Below are 22,622 nucleotides of genomic sequence, written 5' to 3'. Positions count from 1 at the left end.
TGAAGGTTTCCAAGCACTCCGTGAAGCCACGTGCATGGTTTCACTTGGCACCTGCACAGTCCTTAGCACTTTGCATAGGCCTGGCAGTCATTGTTCACTGAAAACCCAAGAACATCAGTTGTGGAAAACCCACAGCAAAATCAGAAACTACACAGCATTTGCAGAGAGAGAAAATGGATACTTCTCATGTGTCCTTTGGTGTAGCTGCATTATCATTTCTGCATAGCATTTTTGTACATTTATGCTTTCACAGGAGATGGTCATTGCTATCCAAATTGGCCATATGAACATAGAACATTATCTCACCGTACAGGCCATTTGCCCTACAATAGTGTGTCATCTTTTTAATCTATTCTAAGATCAATCTAACCCTTTCCTCCTACATAACTCAGCATTTTCTAAGAGTTTCTTAAATGCCCCTCATGTATCTGCCTCTACTAACATCCCTAGCGGGGCATTCCATGCATCCACCAATCTCTGTGTAAAGAACTTGCCTCTGACATTTCCCCCCCCCACCCCCAATTCCCATACTTCCCTCCAGTCACCTTACAATTATATCCCCTTATATTAACCATTTCCGCTCTGGGGAAAAGTCTCTGGCTATCCACCCTTTCTATGCCTCTTGTACACCTCTATCAAGTCACCACTCATCCTCCTAAGCTCTAACGAGAAATTCCTGTGCTCACTCAACCCACTTTCATTAGATATGCCCTCTCGTCCAGGCAGCATCCGAGTAAGCTTTCTCTGTACCTTGACTGTGTATCAAGGACCGCGACCCTTCATGGATGTAGTACACTGTATACGTTTGAGTCCTCAAGGGGGATGTAAATCATGTTTCAAGCTCAGCAGTCCGGAATCGTAGATACTAGTCCAATCACTTACCCACTGCCACTCCCTGCAACAGACACTCCAGGGCCTGCAGGGCTGTGTTGCTGACGAAGAAAGGAGAAGGAATTAAGGAGGAGCATTGTGTTTGAATATTTCATCATCCCCAACATCTCCGTGCTGCTGCTGCCCACAGGCTGTGCCTGACATTCCAGCAATGAGTGGCACACCGATAATTGCTAGCTCACTCATCTCTGGGCAATGCCTTATCTGGTCTGTTGCAACTGAATAACTGGCAAAGTGTAAAATCTGTGAGATGTGAAAATGGAATTTGGAGTAAAGGTAAGCATGTGAAATTGGCAAGGGGGCCAGGGGCCAGAAGAAGGCATCTGAACGTTAGGTCGCAGTCTTGATGGACAGAAACTGTTGGTAGGTACATTGAAATTGTGGTACAATTTTTGAGAAATGGAAATTGGTAATGATTACACAATCCCTGACCACACTTGTGAATGCCAATGCATACATGTGCTTGGATCCTTCCTCTTGATGTTGGTCCCACTGTTATTCCTTCCTCCCCATCTCGTAGGGGAGGTTCCAAATCTGTGAGGGAAGAGAATTTCTCTCCTCACCCTTACTAAGGCCTTCAGAAGTGCATCTGACGGTCAGGCTGCCCTGTCTCACCTGTGATCTGCTGTGGCTTCCAACAAGTTCTCAGACTTTTTTAATGACTTGCCACCGTTAGGTACAGCCACATGGTGGTTCACTTTAACGAGAGCTTTCATCCGCTCCTTCTATTTTCTGTGAGTCTAATGCCATGTTAAAAGGACACAGTTTATTCATACTTCCCTATTCCAGCATACGTTTTCTCACTTTTCCAAATTAGCTCCTTTGCAGTTTTATACCACAGCCATCAATTAATGTTGCTTTTTTGTTTTAAATGAAATAATAGGCCTCACATTTTATTTTTTTAATGTTAAGTTCTTTTTAGGATAACTCACGTCTTGTTTTAGTCACTAGTCAAATCAGTGATGGCACAGAATCGGAGATTTGCAAGAAGGATCCACCTTGGAAATTTCAAAATGATGAACCCATCCTTTCACAGAGTGCTCAGCTAGTACGGCCTGGATACATTCATCTCCACGAGCTCAAAACTAATTCAGCAGACCCACAAGTGGCTTCTGAAGCAAAAGAACAACACACCAATTAACAGTAAATAATGCAGTTATCGATTACTTTCTGCTGCTGGCCCTCCTTCTTTCTTTCCTTCAATCTGGAATACTTGCCTTCCTTTTTTTCTTCAACTCTGAGACAAACTTCAATAGTCAATATTAAAAGTAGAGCGAGTTTGCATTTTTTTTTCTGTTTAAGCAGGCAATTTAATTCCCTGAGGCATTGAGTCTGATGGTATGCATACAGACTGCTCAAATATTCTGCTAATAGCAAATGAAGGCTGTTTTGGATTTACTCATGGTTTGTACACTGGTCCAGTGAGATAGTATGCATTCATCTTTTCATTGTGCTGTATTGAAAGTATTTTAAACATGCAAGTTTTCTTAATATTCAAGCCCCAGTTACATTGCCAGTTGGTGTGAGAATTTTTGCAAAAAGGAATTCCCAGACCCCTTGTTGAAATTGAACATTGTTCCAATATAGTTAAGGCTCAGTACAAAAATGTAATTTAAAAGTTCAGAATTGACCCTGTGGAAATGTGGGCAGGGGTGGAGGGGGGGGAAGAAGAAAGGAATTTGCCGTATAAATTGAGGTGAAGAGGGTGGGAAAGTGGCAGCATGACTGACGGGAAAAGAGAAAGGTGGATGATGTGAACTGAGGAATGGTGGGAGCTGAGTAACGAAATGTGATAATGTGAAGAGAGATGAAGCAACAGAGTGCAAAATGAGAGGTGAAAGATGAGAGGGAACCAGAGTGAACTGGGTATTAAAGAGTACTAATTTACAGAGACTTAAGAATAGGGCATGTGGAAATCACAAAAATGGGGAAAATGCTATCTTTATCCCACTGCATGAACTGAATATGGTCCTTTAAGAAAATGTAATATTGAGATTCAATAACTGCTTGCAATGCATATCCTTAATAGCAGGTAATTTCTCTAGAAGAATATCATAAATAAAATCTGAAAAACTTTTAAATGTTAATAAATAAATCAAGGAATATTGGAGAGCCTGTAGTTCAGATTGTGACATGTTTACAGATAAGTGCATTATTTCCATGTCCTAAGTTTATACTCATGTTGGTTCTATCAGGATTTTTTTTTGGAAGCTGTTGGTGATCAGCTTCTGTGTTTGTACCGGGACACGTGCTGGATCACAGCAGCAGCTCAAACAACTTTGATGGTTCATTTCAGTATTTCAGTCTGTAGTCAGTGTGGGAGCTTGTGCTTTTCAATCAGGAAAGCTATGTATAGTGCACTGTCTAGTATATGAATGAAACGGGCCAGCTTAAGCACTGAAAAGATTTTACAAAAATGTAACTGTTGTGGTGAATTATGAGAGGTGATTCCCGGAGGAATTTGGAATGATGGAAACAGTATAGAATGAGCAGTTCTTAGCAGCATAGAGTGACTATTCATTAACTACTTGCGTGATGGTCCAATTGCAGATGAATAAGCACCCTGATTATGAATAATTGTATACATTATTAATCCACTCATTGTGCTTAAGGTAACTCAGAATGGTCCATGGTTAATGTATAAATATAATTCTTTACAGGGATCAGCTTGCTGGTTCTATGAATGCAGCATTTAGAAAAATTGATTGCAGTTTTTAATTTACTCCTTTGAAATTACTGCAAAATGAATGTTGAAGGTGTGTTTTCCTTACCTTAATATGTTCCTCCTTACCTTAATATCTTCCATGTCAGAGAGCAGAACTGTGTGTAGCGTCTAGGAGAAGGCAGATGACTGAACATTTCAACCAAGAAAGTGGCATCTTGGAATAGGCAGAATTAGACCCTCACATTTCATTTTGTACTGCAGGTTGCAGACAGGGCAAGTGGATAGCAAGCAACAGGGCTTCTGGTTGCTGAATAATGGGATCCATGGCTTTTACTTATTAAACAATGAGAAAGAAATAGAGGATTGGCAGGAAAGGAAATGGGATGAATTATTGTGGAGAACAATTAATAAAAGTGAGAGGATGGAAAAATATTTTTAAAAAATCTGAAAAAACACAAACAATTACTATATGCAGAGAAGGGTCAATAGTTCCACTGTCACTTTCAATGTGGAGTATGCATTGCAGGAACATTAATCTCAATATTAAAAGAGTCTGTAGGCAGTTAAGTATTAACCCCAATTTCAACATATATTTTATTGGGATGTTAATGAGTGAGCACAGCATAAACTCATAAGAAGGTTGAGGGTAACCTATTGGAAAACTCACCAGTGTGAATAGACAAATTTCTGCTGATATGTAACAATGAGATAAAATTCACCCACAGAAATTAATGGATGATTTGGTCATTAAGAACACAATACGATTAAACCTGCTCTTATTTTGCTATTGAAGTAATTACTCATGAAGCTTAGAGACTTCTAGATGTCAGTAACATCTTCTTGTTGTCATGAAACATGGTGATGGTTTCTCCAGAAACTCTTAAACTCTTGCTTGCTAAATTTAATTTGCTCCAAGTTAACTTGAATCCTACAACTATTAATTTTCATCTTACTTGTCCCTTTTAGTAAATCTTGCACTGTTTTTAATCTCATGCTGTTGTATATTTCATGTTTTATAGTAAATGTATTTTGAAAATATTTGTGACATAAAATTGTACTATTCTAAACTTGTATATCTCAGGTAATTCTGAATATCTTCAAAGCCCAAGCGTTATCCCACTATCTCCCACTTCTGCTGAGAAAGAGCTTCCCTGGAAAGGTGACACAAGTAACCTGTCAGCCTGTGTCTCTGTGGAAACTACCAAGATTGTGCCAGTCGACTTGCAGAATGCCTGGGATCACAGCATATCATCGCTTGAGAGCCTAGTCTCTCCTACTATGTCTGATGTAGTGTTTCAGCCAAGGACCTTGAACTTCATGCAGTCGGCCTCAGCTGACCTGCCACGGCATCGCGTCCACTTCCAGTTTCCTGATGTTTGTACAGCTGGCGAAAGGCGTGTTGATGAGGATACAGTTGAGTTTGTTCAGCAGCAGGAGCTGCAGCCACTTATGCTCACTGAGGATGATAGCAGACCAGCTCCATCAGCTGGGTTTGTAAGTACCAGATGGTCCACTTCATTCAACAGGCCTTCCTGTGTCTCAGCACTGAAATCTTTGGTTACCTCGACACAATACATCACTAAACAATCTGAGAAGTCTGGTAATAAACAGACAGAACTTTAATTTCATTTCAAGCTAGAAAGAGGAATATAAAAGGACCATGGCACTTTAGTTTCATAAACCATTGAGCATGTGCTTTGAAATACTGGAGAATCTTAAGCCATTCTGAGGCTTGAAACTCTGAAAATGTTAGCAAACAAGTATATATTTGTATTATATTTATGTGATTAGTTTCTAATACTTCTATGGAAATGGAAGTGTTTGATCTTCAGATTTGAATGCTGCAGAGACATTTCCTTGATGTGGTTACACAGAATGCAAAATAGTTTCCAGTTCTATGCGACCCATTTCTGGGGTGGGGAGGGTGAAGAGATTGCAAGGCATCTGTCTCAAGCAGATGGAATTATATGAAATAACAGTCAAGGATTGAGACAAACCATAGAGGGCTGCTGAATGATCAACAAGGGATGTCAGAGATCATTGTCTTCCCAATCAAACATAGTTATAGGGAGACTGATTTGATCCTTTTAATTGGTTGGGATCCTTTTACATAAAGTCACAATAAAAGTGAGGAGATGGTCTAACTAAGCATGTAGTTACCCTTCCGTGGGCTTGTTACTCTCCTTTTGGCAATGGGCAGTTTGGAAAGTAAATTGAGTCTACACCAGAGGAAGGCATTGTCTACTTTCAAAGCTTCAGTACAATAGAGCTCCTTAGGTGAGAATCTGCTCGTCTAAACAGAGCAGAGGGTAATGCTGGAGCTCTATTATTTAATGAGAGAATGTATTTGATACAGAGAAAGAAATCTGTTGACAGTAGGAAAGCAACAATGAAGTGGTTTGGTGCCCAAAAATGGCAAAAGGAATACATTCCAGAGAAGTGTGATGCATTTTGATGGGGCAAGATGATGCACCATAAATGATTGAATCCATAGCAAGATATTCATGCATAAGCACTTAACTCTTTCTTTTACTTACACAGATGTTGCATGACTTTCAATATTTATCGCACTCACTTCTGTTTTTTTAAAAGATTTCCAGCATCGTCAGTATTTTGCTTTAGAGTATAGCCATTCCTTGATTTATAAAATGGGCATTTTAATACTTCCTATGGGTGGAGGGTTCTGTGTCAATTGTTATTAAAAATCATAGGTTTGGAAGTTGAAGATATGTACCTCAAAGAGTCAATAACATTTTAGGGAGAATTTGAAACATTTGTACATTGAGGAACACCTGTACTAAATATTGTGAAAGAACAGAGTGAATGTCCAGTATTTAATGAAGGTAGATATAATGGTGAGGAAGGCAGATGGGTTACCTGATTTTATTGGCTGAGTTAGTGAGTATAATATTGAGGACTTAATGCTAAAATTGCATAAAACACTAGTTAAACCACAGCTCAAGTGGTGTATATAGCCTATTATGCATAAAGGATGTGACAGAACTAAAAAGAAAGTACAGAGGAAATTTACAAATAACTTGCCAAGAGTTTGACAAATTTGATTATAATGAAAGGTTGTCAAGACTGAGGTTGTTTTCTTTGGAGCCAAGAAGGCAAAGAGGAAATTTAATAGCAAAATAATGAATTATGAGACTGGGGTGATCTGAAGGGCTTTTGCCATATAGTCAATAAGTAGGTTACATAGTTTTAAGTTAATATAGAAAAATTGAAATTGAGTTGAGAATTCTTTTGTTCCACTGACCTTTATTGGTTTACATGAATATGATTAAGGAATTACCTCGCCTGTTTGTGAATTTCTATGATTGAAATGTATTTTATTATACCCCTTTCTACACTGTTCCATTAATTCATCAGTTTTGCTTTTTAGTGTAACCTTTGTAGATTTTGAATCCATTTTCCTATCATTACCATGCTATATTATTCCTGGCTGCTCTTGGATTTGATGCTCCAGCATGCAAATAAGTATTCTTCTGCATTTCTGACTGAGGTGAGGAGGATGAATTAATGAGGGATCATCAAATGAGGAGCAATACGACTAACTTGTTAATGCATGACCACCATTAACCCACTTACTCCAGTAATAACCATTCATAATAAATATATCTCCACACATCAGCAAGCCCTTGTATTGTCTCTGCAAAGTCGTGTTTTTGGCTCTGTTATTGGCACATACCTAAAGTAACTGGTAGCAGGATTAATGAGGAAAAAATGTTTCACCTAGAGCATCAAAGAAATCTGTAGCTCTCTGAAAGGGTAGTGAAATATACGAACACCATTATCTAAATGGTGAGAGACTGAAGTGCACTGGGGAGGTGAGGGATTTGGGTGTGCAAGTCTGTGGTTCACAAAAGCCCAGTCCGTAGACAGAGCTAATAATTAGGAATGCTCATTTACAGTATTTACAGAATATTGAATACAAATGTAGGAAGCCTGTACTTCAGTTCTGTAGGGCATTGGTGAAGTGCTATATACAGTATTGATCTTATTTAAGGAAGGATGCAAATGCAAAAGTAGCAATTCTCTTAAACAACATTTTCGCAGGCTTAGATTTTATTAACAGAGGTAAATGATGTTCTTTTCTTCATGGAGTTCAGGTTCAAGATTTTAATCTCAACTTCCTTTCCAAGTGTGGCAGCTGATCTCAGTCATGCCTCCTAGCTTGCTGCTCGCCACTGCATTAGGGAACTTGCTCAGGTACTGCGTTCCTATAAAAGTCAGCTCATCAGTTTCAACTGAGGAACAGCTGGAATACTGGGCAGTGTGAGACTTGTCACCTCTGCATTTTTTTCTTAAGTGCAACAACTGGAGATGTATTCACGTGCCCATTGTGGCTCACTTTAATAAAACTGGATCTTCTTAACTGCACTGCTTTCCACTTGCACAGTTTTCAAGTCATGGTGGATCATCAGAAGATTATCATTATGGTCAATGCAACAGAAGCAGAGAATATATGCAATGTCTTCATCCTGGGAGAGATCAAATTGCCTGCTACTTTCAGCAGCCAACACTGACTGTCCTCAGAAGGAAAAGGGCAATTTGCTATTTCCCTTGTTTAAAATGCCTGTTCAAAGCTGCAGCTGTGTACCATACTGGAACCAGCATCACCGAGAAAAATGCAAACAGTCACTTGAAAATGTAATTGCTGTGCCTGAGTTAGTCAGGGGGCACCCTCTGATATTTTTGCAAAAGTTTTGAGGACCTTGTTATCATGCGTTGCCGACTATACTACCTTGCTACCTAGAGAGAGCTGCTAACACCATAGGAGGAGCAGCAAGGCCACGAGGCAAAGGCTGAAGATCAGGGGAGCGGTGGTACTGGGCACCACAGTAGTGCAGCGATGCTACTGCAGCTTGGGGTGTTCTGAAGTTGAGAGTTCAATTCCAGTGCCGTCCTGTAAGGAGCCTCTGTATGTCCTCCCGTGGAAAACGTGGACATGGGTTTTCTCCAATTTCCTCCCTCAGTCCAAAGGGTTACCCGTTAGGTTAATTGGTCATTGTAAACTGTCCTGTGATTATGTTAGGGTTAATTGGATTTGTTGGGGGTTTCTGAGGCGGTGTGGCTCAAAGGAAAAAGCTGTCAGTTTCATAGGTAATATAGCAAAGCAGGCGTTCCACACTGTATAACTATATAAATAACAGCAGGAAAATGTGCAGGAGGATGAGAATGGCAAATGGGGAGACCATCAGTCTCAACTCACAGCAGAGAGAGTATTGACTCCCTGGGCAATAAGGGACTCTTTGGAAGAGTGTTTACAAATTAAGCATGCATCCTCTGAGCACTAGAATCATTAATACCAATGTATCTCCCCATGGTTCAGCATTCCATGATTTTTGTATCTCTCATGGTGCCAGCCTCATTTTACCAGACGTCCCATGCTATGGGATATCTGGTACAGTGATCATCTCCCTCCTCCTGCTCCTCTCCATCTGCTCTATCCTGTAATTATGGAGACTCTGGCAGGTGACTACACACACTACACTCAGTGTCTCCCTTCTGGCATTTATTTCACTCACCACAACCTTAATTTCTACTATTGAAAAGCTCCCGTCAATGTCAAACACATTGTGTGTTGCTGCTCTCTGGTTACCGCAGGGAATGTGCACAGCAAATTATTTCCAACTGTGTCAAATTGGTTGAGGCTTTGTATTAGGATCCACAAGCTCCTGTATAAGTGCAGGACTCTGTGCAAGTGTTACCTTTATCCAGTGCAAGTTCATGGCACCAGGAAAGAGTGTAATCTAACTTCTAGGCTCTCACCAGAAGAAAAATGTGTTTTCCCTTCATAACTTCTGGTTTCCAGTTAAGACCCCATGAATAACAGGAAGTATTGCAACAGCCCTGACAACTGCTGAACTTGCACTGATGCTGCCTCTGAGGTTTAGGCACAATAAAACATTAGTTTTTAAAAATGAAAACACGAGGAAATCTGCAGATGCTGGAAATTCAAGCAACACACACAAAATGCTGGTGGAACGCAGCTGGCCAGACGGCATCCATAGGAAGAAGCACAGTTGAAGTTTCGGGCCAAGACCTTTCGTCAGGACTAACTGAAAGAAGAGATAGTAAGAGATTTGAAAGTGGGAGGGGGACGGGAGATCCGAAATGATAAGTGAAGACAGGAGGGGGAGGGATAGAGCTAGGAGCCGGAAAATTGATTGGCAAAAGGGATACAAGGCTGGAGAAGGGAGACAATCATGGGACGGGAGGCCGAGGGAGAAAGAAAAGGGGAGGGGAGCCCAGAGGAAGATGGAGAGCAGACAAGGAGTTATTGTGAGAGGGACAGAGAGAGAAAAAAAAGGGAAAAATAATTAATAAATAAATAAATAAATAAGGGATTGGGTAAGAATGGGAGGAGGGGTATTAACGGAAGTTAGAGAAGTCAATGTTCATGCCATCAGGTTGGAGGCTACCCAGACGGAATATAAGGTGTTGTTCCTCCAACCTGAGTGTGGCTTCATCTTGACAGTGGAGGAGCCCATGGATAGACATATCAGAATGGGAATGAGACGTGGAATTAAAATATGTGGCTACTGGGAGATCCTGCTTTCTCTGGCAGACAGAGCGTAGGTGTTCAGCGAAACGGTCTCCTCTACTGTCAAGATGAAGCCACACTCAGGTTGGAGGAACAACACCTCATATTCCGTCTGGGTAGTCTCCAACCTGATGGCATGAACATTGACTACTCTAACTTCAGTTAATGCCCCTCCTCCCATTCTTACCCCATCCCTTATTTATTTATTTATTTATCTCTCTCTCTCCCCCCCCCCCTTTCCTCTCTCTTTTTTCTCTCTCTGTCCCTCTCACAATAACTCCTTGCCTGCTCTCCATCTTGCTCTGGCACTCCCCTCCCCCTTTCTTTCTCCCTAGGCCTCCCGTCCCATGATCTTCACTCTTCTCCAGCCTTGTATCCCTTTTGCCAAACAACCTTCCAGCTCTTGGCTCCATCCCTCCCCCTCCTGTCTTCTCCTATCATTTTGGATCTCCCCCTCCCCCTCCCACTTTCAAATCTCTTACTAACTCTTCCTTCAGTTAGTCCTGACGAAGGGTCTCGGCCTGAAACATCGACTGTGCTTCTTCCTATGGATACCATCTGGCCTGCTGTATTCCACCAGCATTGTGTGTGTGTTGCTTGGTTTTTTAAAAAACCTATTGGTATTTGTTGTCTTTATACATTACTTAATTAGCTTTATTGGCAAATTTTCAAGTTATTTGCCTGGCTTGGCTGATAATAATTTGTTTATTTATTCAATTTCATAGATAGTATAGTAAAGCAGGGGTTCCCAACCTGTGGACCGTGGACCCCTTGCTTAATGGTATCGGTCCATGGCATCAAAATGGTTGAGAATCCCCGCTAGAAAGCTTGCTGATATGTTACTGATAATGTGAAATCTATTACCTTTTGAATTTGTACTGTCTAGAGAAACAAAATACAATATTTTAAAGTAAATTAAACATTGATATCAGATATTTTGGAACTTTCTTTGTTACATAAGGAACCAGGAACATGGTTGATACCTTGATCCAGCTTAACCATTTGATATGATTCTGACTAGTCCAGTCTTCATAGGTCAGCCAGTTCATCCCAGGAATGAACCTTGTGAACCTTCTGTACTGCCTCCAATCAAGCACTTTGTTTCTCAAACATGGAGACAAGATTGTATTCTGTATTCCAGGTGTGCTTTCACCATCATCAAAACTTTTATATTCTTTCATTCCATACTCCTTGTATAAAGACCAACATTCTATTATCATTCTAAACTACCTACCTACTATCTTGTGGTGTTCTGTGTACTGTGACCACTTGATCCCACTGTATACCAAAATTTTGTTGTCACACATTGATATATTGGGAATCTTGATGGTTCAGCATGTGACTAGGGGTCTGGAGTGCAACTGAGATGTGTGGCCAGAATCAGGGACATGGACTGTGGTTGTGGCTAGGACTGGGATCCAAACCAGCAGGAATCAGAAAAAGGTGTAGTTTGCAGCTAGAGCCAGGATCTGGAACGCTTGTATGTTTCCTGTTCTTTTACTCACTGAGTACACTGGAAAAGTTATAATGCTATGTACCATGTTAAAATACACATGAAACAAAATTGTATTTGGATATTCTTCTTCTTCTTGGACCTTTAGTTCCCATAGGCCATTGATAACATCCCATTTCCATCTTCCAAAGTGGATGGTATCATTAGAGTCCATCAATGTTTCTGAAATCCACTGTACAGGAGATTAGCCTACACACCTGCATCGGAGCTCTACTGAGCCAGCCTTACCCATTTCCACCTCTCGTGATGGGGACACAGGACTGGATTTTGAGAGGCTGTTTGGATATTAATGGGAGTGACCTTTGATAAACTGGAAAATCTAGTAGGTTGGCAAAACAAATCCCTAGATTATTGGAATAGGTTTCTTTCCAAAGTAGATAACCTTCTGATTTTCCCACCTTGTTTTCCAATCACCAACCACCCATCCATTTTCTGAATTCATCGGTATGGGATTCTCTGTCTTCAGGCTCTTTGTGCCATTCTCTCAACTTGCTAACCACCATTAAGAAGATGGCGCCGATAAGTGGCGATTCTTTGAGTGCAGCTCCAATGGCAATCTTCAAGTATTCCTGGTTAGGAAATCCACAGTCACAGCCATGGGTATTGCAGTAAGCAATATCATTTTAAGATGTTTAAGGAATCTATTAATCATCAAAATCGACAAATTCTGGATGGAAAACTCAGGTTGCAAGTGCTGTTCCCCATATATTAAAAAATGGAAGTGGGATAGTCTCCCTAGGCTGCAGGTAAAATTGAAATTCTGATGCATAGACCTCCCCCCCCCCCCACCCGATTATTCTCCTGGGGAATGTATAGCCTCTGGAAAATTTGAAGATCTCAGAGCAGGATTGCTGTACCAGAGGGATATTAGGGACTGTTGTCTACTTTGCTTCACAGGAACATGGTTAACCTCTTCAATTTTGGATGCAGCACTGCAGCCCAGTGGCTTCACCATTCTCCACGACAGGCCTGTTGAGTCTTTGAAAGGTGGAGGAGGGAGAGTATACTTCATGATTAACTCATTGTGGTGCACACATGTGATGGTTCTGTCTCAGTCTTGCTCACCTGACCTGGAACGTCTTGCGGTCAAGTGCCATCAATTTTATTTGCCAAGGGAGTTTTCTCTCATCATCCTGGTAGCAATCTGCATTCCACATCAGGCCAATGTCAGGCAGGCACTGGAGGAGCTGAGCACCGTAATCAGGAGTCACAAAACGGAGCACCCTGATGCCTTCCCTATCATTGTGAGGGATGTCAACTGGGCCAGCTTGAAGAAGTCTCTGAACAACTACCACCAACATATCACCTGTGGAACCAGAGATACTTGACCATTGTTATACCACCATCCAGGAAACACTTACAGTGCCATCCAACACCAGCACTATGGAAGGTTCAATCAACTGACTGTACTTCTACTCTCAGTGTATAAGCAGAGACTAAAGACTGCAGCACTGGTGGTGAGGTCCAAGAAGGTATGTTCAAGGGAGGTGGAAGAACACTTACTGGACTGCTTTAAGTTGGTGGACTGGATGATATTCAGGAATTCATCTTTAGATCTGAATGAATACACCACAGTGTTAACCTACCTCATCAAGACCTGTGTGGGTGAGTGTGTGCCTTTGAGAACATACCAGATATACCTAAATCACGAGCTGTGGACAAACCAGTAGATTCATAGTCTGCTGAGGGCTAGATCTGTGGCATTCAAGACCAGTGATCAGAACTTTACAAGAAGTCCAAGTATGACATATGGAAGTCTATCTTAAGTGCGAGAAAACAATTCCAACTGATAGAGACAGAAACGGATGCATGCCAGCTCTGGCAGGGTTTGCAGGCCATAACTTCCTACAAAGCGAAACCTAACATCATAATTAGCTGTGCTACTTCATTCCTAGATGAGCTCAATGTCTTTTATACATGATCTGTGAGGGAAAATAATCTGGTGACTCTGTAATCTCTGTCTCAGGGACTGATATCAGATCACTTTTCATGACCCTGGCAAGGCATCAGGCCCTGATGGTGTACCTGGAAAATCTGTGTCAACCAAGTGTCTCTCACTGCAGTAGTTGGAGATTCCCACCTGCTTCACAAAGGCAACAATCATACCAGTTGTCAAGAGAGCAAGGTGAGCTGCCACAATGATTATCACCCACACGCACTCACATCTCCTGTGATGAAGTGATTGAGAAGTTGGTTCATGGCTGGAATTGACTCCTGCCTAAGCAAGGACCTGGACCCATTGCAATTTCTCTATCGCCACAATAGATCTACGGTTAATGCAATCACTCTGGCTCTCCGCTCTGCCTTGGATCACCTAGACAAGAGCAATGCCTACGTTAGGCTGCTGTTTATTGATCACAGCTCAGGGTTCAATACCATCATACCCTCAGTACTAATCAACAAGCTCCAAAACCCGGGCCTCTGTACAGTACCTCCCTCTGCAACTGGATCCTTGACTTCCTCATTGGGAGACCACGTTCAGTGCGGATTGGAAATAACATCTCCTCCTTGCTGTAAGTCAACACTGGTGTACCTCAAGGACGCATGCTTAGCCTACTCCTCTGCTCTGTCTACACTCATGACTGTGTGCCCAAGCACAGCCTAAATGGCATCTATAAATTTGCCAATGATACAGCTGTGTTTGGCAAAATTTCAGATGGTGACGAGGGGATGTAAAGAATTGAGATAGATCAGCTAGTTGAGTGGTGTCGCAACAACAACCTTGCACTCAACACCAGAATCACCAAGGAATTGATTGTGGACTTCAGGAAGGGGAAATCAAGGGAACACACTCCAGTCCTTAGAGGCACCAGCAATGGAAAGGATGAGCAGTTTAAAGCTCCAGGGTGTCAACATCTCCAAAGATCTATCCTGGGTCCATCATATTGATGCAATTACAAATATTTTGTTAGGAGCTTGAGGAGACGTCTATATCACCAAAAACTCACAAGTAGCATGGGGAGCATTCTAACTGGTTGCATCTGTATGAAGGGGCCACTGCACAGGATTAGAAAAAGTTGCAGAAAGTTGCATTCAACCAGCTCCATTACGGGCACTAGCCTCCCAGCATCGAGGAAATTTTCAAAAGGTGATGACTCAAAAAGGTGGCATCTGACATCAAGGACCCCATCACCCAGGACATGCCCTCTTCTCATTGCTACCATCAGGGAGGAGGTACAGGAGCCTGAAGACACACACTCATGTTCAAGATTTCAGGAACGATTTCCTCCTCCCTGCCATTGGATTTTTGTGTACACTACATCACTATTTCTCTTCTTTTTCTGTTCTCCTTTTGCACTGATTATTTAATTATATATCTACTGTATATTATTATTTATAGTTTTTATTACTGCTTTGTAATGTTCTGCTGCCACTAAAACAACATATTTCACAACATATCCCAGTAATAAACTGAATCTGATTCATCAGCAAATTGACTGCAATATACCCAATTCCTTCATCTTGGTCATCAGTATAGTGATTAGATAGTTGATGCCCCAGCACTAAACTCTATGGTATTTCAGTTACTGAAATAGAAAAATGTAACAATGACCCATTTATCCTGATTTTCTGCTTTCTATCAGTTAACCACTCCTCCATCCTTATGAAATCTGTACATTCTAATCTAGTGTGGAAACTTTTTAAGGAGGCCTTATTAAATGCTCTCTTGGAAGTATATTTACTAGCGGGAACTCTTTATGGATTCTTAAGTTGGAGTAGAAATGAGACAACTTCTACCCTCTTGTAACCTGATCTATGTTCGTGAGCTGGGAAGGATTCATCTGGTATTTAAACAAGCCTCCAAGGAGATCTTAATCATCACCCAAAGCCTACTGCTGCTATGTTACAAAGGTTAGTAGTGGTATACACTATCACATCAAAATACAGAAAAATTAGTCTGAAAACTAAGAATATCTCCAAATGATCTGGTCCTACAATGTTTATTTCAGGCTTTTATTTGGTTTGAGTCATCATTGCGTTAGTGGTGCTGGCTTAAAGAGGAGATGCTGTCTTGAAACGTTATGGTCTACTGACAACATAATTGTAAATTGTGTCTGTTTCAGTGGCAGTAACAGAAAAAGCAGAAAAAATGGGTTGGTCCTTACAGGTGGAATGAAAGGTCCTGTCATGTTTGTCTGAAACTCTGACAAGGTTTGGCTAAAGCAGTGTGCTAATGATTCCTTCAACCGGCTACCTGCAGTCCCTCTCTACCCAGAAGCTCTGCAAATGCTTCTGTGAATCCTAGCGTGAGTTTATCTTTTTGGCAAAGGAGGGAGATGATGTGTTTTGGAAAGTTAATTTGATACAACTGAGATGGAAAGTAATGTGATAATATGAAATGATAGAATAATGAGCAACAATTCCTGATACAAGTATTAAACCCATTCTTAAACTCAATAGGCTCATTGTTAACAACTACCTCTGTTGCAGAACGCAATATTGCCAATTACTACAGGTTGTTATTGGGGGAGCAAGTGCATGAAGACACCTTATTACAAAGATCTTTCTGAATTCCAGATACTATTCTCCAATTTTTATTCCAAAGCAATGTACTATAACTGTAGATCTTTTATAGGATTTATTACTTCCAGCTATAAAAACCTATATCAGATTTTTCTCATTGGATTCTATTCAGGCTAATACTTGCTTATCTAATTGAACTGTATCTGAAGAGCATTGCAAATAAATGTGGATGTGAACTGTTTTAATGGAAAACTAAATGTTAGCAACGCATGATATCATCTTGTAATAATTACTAAATAAATATGATTAGCATTGTAAAAGCACTTATTTGCAATAATGAATTTAAACAGTACTTTGCTTCCTACAGATACCAATATCTGAACATTATTAAACCTTCCCAGGAATGGCATATTGTCTCAGTTGATTTAATCTTAAATGTGATGTGCATTATAGTTCTAATTCCAACAAATGGAAACACACCCAAAAATGTTGAGGCATAATACATTAACAGAATAAATATTTATGTATATGTCTTCAAATCAGCACAAGTTATGAAACCTGCCCTGATCACATTGATTATGCTTTACTCAGAAGGAAAATTTATTTGTGTGTGACTCTTAATTTGTGTTAGATTTTTCAAGAGTTAAACCAGCCCTGGATATACCACAACTTTAGTAAGGCAGTTGACAAGGTCCTGCATGGAAGAGTTGCCAAGAAGTTTGTCGCTTGGCCTTCAGGATCAGGTAGTAAACGGGAGTAGACATTGGCTTTGTGGGAGAAGCCAGAGGGTTCTCTCTATCTGGAGGCCCGTGACTAGTGAAATGCCACAGGGATCGGTGCTGGGTCCTTTGTTGTTTGTCATCTCTGTCAATGATCTGAATGATAATGTGGTTAACTGGATCAGCAAATCTGTGGATGACACCAAGATAGGGGTGTAGTGGAAAGTGAGGAAGTCTATCATGGCTTACAAAGGGATCTGTGTCAGCTGGAAAAACTGGCTGAAAAATGACAGATTGAATTTAATGCAGACAAGTGCGACAAGGTTTGGCACTTCAGTGGGACCAACCAGGGTAGGTCTTACACCATGAATGGTAGGGCATTGAGGAGTGTGGTAGAACAAAGGGATCTGGGAATACAGGTACATAATTCATTGAAAGTGGTGTCACAGGTAGATAGGGTTGTAAAGAAAGCTTTTGGCACATTGGCCTTCATAAATCCATGTACTGAGTACAGGAGATGGGATGTTATGTTGAGGTTGAATCTGGTTTGCAGTTTTGGTCACGTGCTTGCAGGATAGATATAAACAAGGCTGAAAGAGTGCAGAGAAATTTTACAATTATGTTGTCAGGACTGTAGGATTTGAGTTTTAAGGAAAGGTTGAATAGCTTAGGACTGTAGTGTTTAGAACATAGAAGATTGAGAGGAGATTTGATAGATGTATATTCAATTATGAGGGGTATAGATAGGATCAATGCAAACAGGCTTTTTCCACGGAGGTTGGCTGGGACTATAACAAGTGGTCATGGGTTAAGGGTGAAAGGTGAGCAGTTTAAAGGAAACATGAGGGGAAACTTCATTCAGAGGGTCGTGGTAGTGTGGAATGAGCTGTCAGATCAAGTGCTGCATTGGAGCTCGATTTCCATGCATAAGAGAAGTTTGAATAGGTACATGGATAGTAGGGATATGGATGGCTATGGTCTTGGTGCATGTTGATGGGAATAGGCAGATTAAATGGTTTGGCATGGACTTGATGGGCCAAAGGGCCTGTTTCTGTGCTGAATTTCCCTATGACTTCTATCTACGCTGACTGGATGAATATTTGCTACCGTTTTAACTATGAAGCAGTTTGCAGGGAGTAAATCTCATCTAACCTATCTACTGCAATATTTAATCCAAATCTCAAAACAAAAGCTCCAATGTACCAGCCTATCTTGGCAACTTCACACCATTTTGTGAACAATTTTACGGGATAATTTTGATGCATCTCCACTCCAAGCCCCTTTGCTTGTTGATAGACTGCAGCCCTCCAGTGCTCAGTGTGTCTCCCTTTGATATTCTTCCTACATGCCTGATCTACTTGCCCGTGCCCCCACAATATTAGATTGAAGTTCTAACTGGAGGAAATCAAGTAACCTTTACATTATCATCACAGTGGAATTCTTGACTTCAGAAAAGTGGCAAAAATGAGTTTAAATATACACATTCCAACAATGTTCATGGCACAAAATTCTGGAGCTCTCTCCCACATGCATTGTTTTTCTTATCCCTCATATTTATTATTGTGTGTTGTTGCAGTCTGTTTATAGAGTTGATGATTTGTGTTTGCTGTGCAGCAAACTATTTCTAGCTGTGCTAAATTGGCTTAGGTTTCACTGAGGACTGGATCAGTCCTTTTTAAACCTGTGTTGGGCATCCTAGTATTATTTAAAAAGTCTTTTAGACAATTACACATTGTTGTGTGAATATTGAATAAGCAGTTTTGCTATACACAGCATATGATTAGTGCACTAAAACGCGAGACATCTGATGTTTAAGCAAAGATTCTTCCCTTTGTGAAACAAAATGGGGCTCCCATTCCAAGCTGAGGGTATACGCTTAAACCCAGAATTTAGAGACAAAATAATTATTTGTTGAATCTCTGTTCTGTCATTATATTTTCCTTTTTTTAAATCAAAGTTTCCAGAAATGTCAGGTCAAATGGATAAACTACTGTATATAAATGGGAAAATGTATGATTGGTCAAGCTCATTACCACTGCAAAATGGGGCTGAAATGTTTTCCATAATGGTGTTGAAGTAGGTGTGATTTTTATTCGCCCTAGGACATAGTTGTCTTGTGTCTAAACTATACAGTCATTAAAGATAAAAGAATATTGCACTAAATCAACAATAGTTCATTGGTTAGAGGAACATACAAACTGTACTGCAGGCATGCTATGGTAAAATCATCCTTGTATCATTCGACCAGTAATCCAGAAATTTTGACTGATCATTTATAGACATCATGTTAGATAGAGAATGCCAAGTACAATTAATTAACTAAATTGGTATTAAACAGTATTGTAATGGTGACAGAAAAACTACCAGATTGCTGCAAAAACACAACTAGTACCCTAATATCCTTCAGGAAATGAAATCTGCTTCCCTTGGTGGACAGTCCTTATAATGTCACCTCAAACTCTTAACTGGTTGGCCTTAATTCTTTCACATAATGCCAAAAGCTGGTACTGTGCTATCGAATATTGGAACAATGCACACATTCTGGGTTTTCTTGTTTTATTCTGAAATTCAACCACTGACTTTTCAGTGGATTTTTTAATTGCCTGACTACCTTTTCTAACTGGGTAGAAGTCAACAGTAGTGCAACACGTAAAATTAATCAGTTAAATTTTCAAACTCACTAGTCCTGCAAACAAAGGTTCTTATTTATTTGAAGAATTATGGGGTTTTACTAATCACATTTCTCCTGAAAACAAAGTTACATGACGGGTCAACAGGCAAACTTTTATTTTGTCCTCACTGGAGACTGTAACCTGCAACATCTTCAATACAGTTTCATATTTGTTTTTTATTATTTTGCCTGTGGGAATTGGGGGTCCGTGATCACACTCAGCTTGCTAACCTCAGGATCAGTCCAACCTGCTGCTGCTGATTTCTGCCACATCTGTTTGTCGCTCACTGCTGTATTATGGAGGTACCCAACCCTCATATTTACATACGACAGGCTTCATCAACCTATCCTTCAGTCCATGACTGCTCCAAAATGTATGCTTTCAAAGACTGCACTCATGTCCTGGAGACGTAGGTTGTCTCCACCCATAGGGAACTGCTGCCAGGAGAACATAATTACAGCCCTGGTGGGCCTCCAAGATTCTTCTAAAACAAAGAATGTGCTTCTTGTGGCTGTTATTTTTCAAAAGCCTGTTCTAGTACTCTGAATGTTTAGGACCACTTCCATCCTTTCGTTCATCAGTGCAGCATTCAGGGGCAGTTCTCATCAGTGACCAGGTTGTATTGGGAAATGTCCCTTTGTGAGATAGAAACATAGAAAACCTACAGCACAATACGGGCCCTTCGGCCCACAAAGCTGTGCCAAACATGTCCTAACCTTAGAAATTACCTAGGGTTACCCATAGCCCTCTATTTTTCTAAGCTCCATATACCTACCCAGGAGTCTCTTAAAAGACCCTGTCGTATCCGCCTCCACCATCGTCGCCAGCAGCTCATTCCACGTACTCACCACTCTGCGTTTTAAAAAAAACTTACCCCTAACAAAAAAAACTTAGATTAGTGCAGCACAAATACTTCAGAAACCAGAGGTAAGATGGACAGCGATAATATAGCAGGTAAGGCTGCCACTTCACAGCTGAAATAACTCTGGTTCAAACCTGCTGTTGTCAGTGAAGAGTTTGCCCATTCTCCCTGTGACCACAAGGGTTTCGTCCAGAGCTCCAATTTCTACTCACATCCTGGTTGATGGGCTAATTAGTTAGTGTAACTTGTCCCTGGTGTACATGGGTGAAGAAGAAATCAAGGTGGAGCTGATGGGTATGTGAATGAGTTTGGATTGCAAGGAAATAAATGGGATTGTTGAGATTTCTCTAGGGCTGGCGAATCTCAGAGGGATGAATAGTCTTCTACATCATAAGAAAATATGAAATACGAGAAATAATATTTTGCACTCTGCCTGATATAGAACATACGAACTCTGTGGTTTTGGTGAAATCAGAATTCCATTATTTTCAGTCCTTCATTTACTATATCAATCATCAGATTGTGTGTTATGAAGCTAAAATTATTACACAGAACTATACTGTTGCTTGCGAACAGAACATTGCGACCCATAACTCAGTGATATGAAATGCAGTGAAGCATTTGCACCGTGCCTTGAAATGAATAGTTTCCTGTCACATGATGCATGCCTTTGGATCCTGGAGAATAATTTGTGACTCATCCTTCCTCTTAGAAGTAACATCTCTGCCACCACCAAATTCACACAACACTGCAAAAATATTATGAAACATGATTAAATTGTGTTGTGAACTCTACCTTAGAAAATAGTACCCGAGTTAAGCACTATAACTAAAATTGATCAATACACTTGTCTTTTTTTATAGGATCTGAAGAAATACATCTAATTATATCTTGTGAGTTGCTCTCAAGTACTTTGTACTTCATTTTAATACGTATGAAGTATCAAATTTCTGCTTGACTTCATGATTAATTCAAAGAATTACCTCAACCTCTTTCAATAGTTACATACAATTAACATTTATGTTCTGCATTTTTAATTCCTGGAATCTTTTTACTTTTAGTCATTTGATACATCATATTAATATATAGACAAGGCAGATAAAAAAACACTGTAACCCATCTTCTACTATACTGCATTTGTCTTTTATCATACCTTCTCCAGGCACTTATCTAACTCTGTTGAACTTGTCATTTATGACAAGTCATCTATTTGTATTAGTAATTACATAGATTTTCCAGTTTTAGCAATAATAGAGCAGAACATTGAAGTAGAAAATATACCACTCAGTAAATTTACACTCCTAATCCTGTGAATCTCCTCTAATGGGTCCATTCAATCATTTGTGACAAGCCTCTGTCTTGGATTGTGTGATATGTGAAACTTAGTGAATAGCACATGTAGTAGAGGCAGGATAAAATGTGTATGTCCTAAGAAGTTTGTGGTGAATGCTTAACAAGTTACCAGCATGGATAACTTCATTCACCTCAACACTGAAGTGATTCCACAACCTATGGACTCACTTTCAAGGGCTCTACAAGCCAAGTTCACAGTATTATTTATTACTACTATTTTTATTTGTATTTACAGTTTGTCTTCTTTTGGACATGACTGTTTGTTTAGTCTTTGTGTACAGTTTTTCATTGACTCTATTGCATTTCTACTGTGAATGCATGCAAGAAAATAAATCTCAGGCTAGTATATAGTGACACATATGCACTTTTATTCTAATTTGAACTTCAAGGGCTTTATTTTTTGGCAGTGCAGCAAAGAAAATGCTGCCCTAAAGAATAAATCATCACAATTTTCTGAAGAGGATAATCTGCACTCTGAATAAAATACATCTGGAAGTAAGTAACGGCGTGAATTTTACCTCAGCATGTAGAACAACTGAAAGCAAATGCAGGAAAAAAAAAGCTTGAGAAAGACTTCCTAAGTAAATCCAGTCACAGGGTATCTAGTAGATGACTAGTAATATAGGGTATTTGTAGCCATCTTCCATCCAGATGCAATCTGACACTGCAGGTTAAAAACATATTAATTATTTGCGAGCATCAGAATCTTTCCTACAGTGTACCAATATATGCTTCTGCTACTTAAAACAGAGCCATTCTCTGTGACAGTGACCTAAAAGATAAATGTACTGCATAACTAGTCTAATTGATACGCCTTTTCGTCATATAAAGCAGGGAGAGTTGTTAACATTTCAACTATCAGTATTATATCCCTAAAAAAAACACTACATACAAGAATAGCAGGCAAGTAGGTAAGAGTATGAGGATTTT

General features: G+C 40.1%; 1 protein-coding gene across 1 annotated transcript in view; it reads left to right on the top strand.

Moving 5' to 3' along the window:
* slc9a5 (solute carrier family 9 member A5) overlaps window positions 1-9,543 on the top strand; it is a 252,309-nt gene extending 242,766 nt beyond the window's left edge. Inside the window, exon 16 of the mRNA XM_063066729.1 lies at window positions 4,638-9,543. Within this exon, the coding sequence (XP_062922799.1) occupies window positions 4,638-5,179 (542 nt within the window). The 3' untranslated portion in view covers window positions 5,180-9,543. The remainder of the gene's footprint in view (window positions 1-4,637) is intronic.
* The last annotated feature ends 13,079 nt before the right edge of the window (window positions 9,544-22,622 follow it).

Source organism: Mobula hypostoma, chromosome 14 (assembly GCF_963921235.1).
Source record: "Mobula hypostoma chromosome 14, sMobHyp1.1, whole genome shotgun sequence".
Lineage (NCBI taxonomy): Eukaryota > Metazoa > Chordata > Chondrichthyes > Myliobatiformes > Myliobatidae > Mobula > Mobula hypostoma.
Note: the sequence above shows the minus strand (reverse complement) of the source record. Positions and strands in the feature narration are given on the sequence as shown.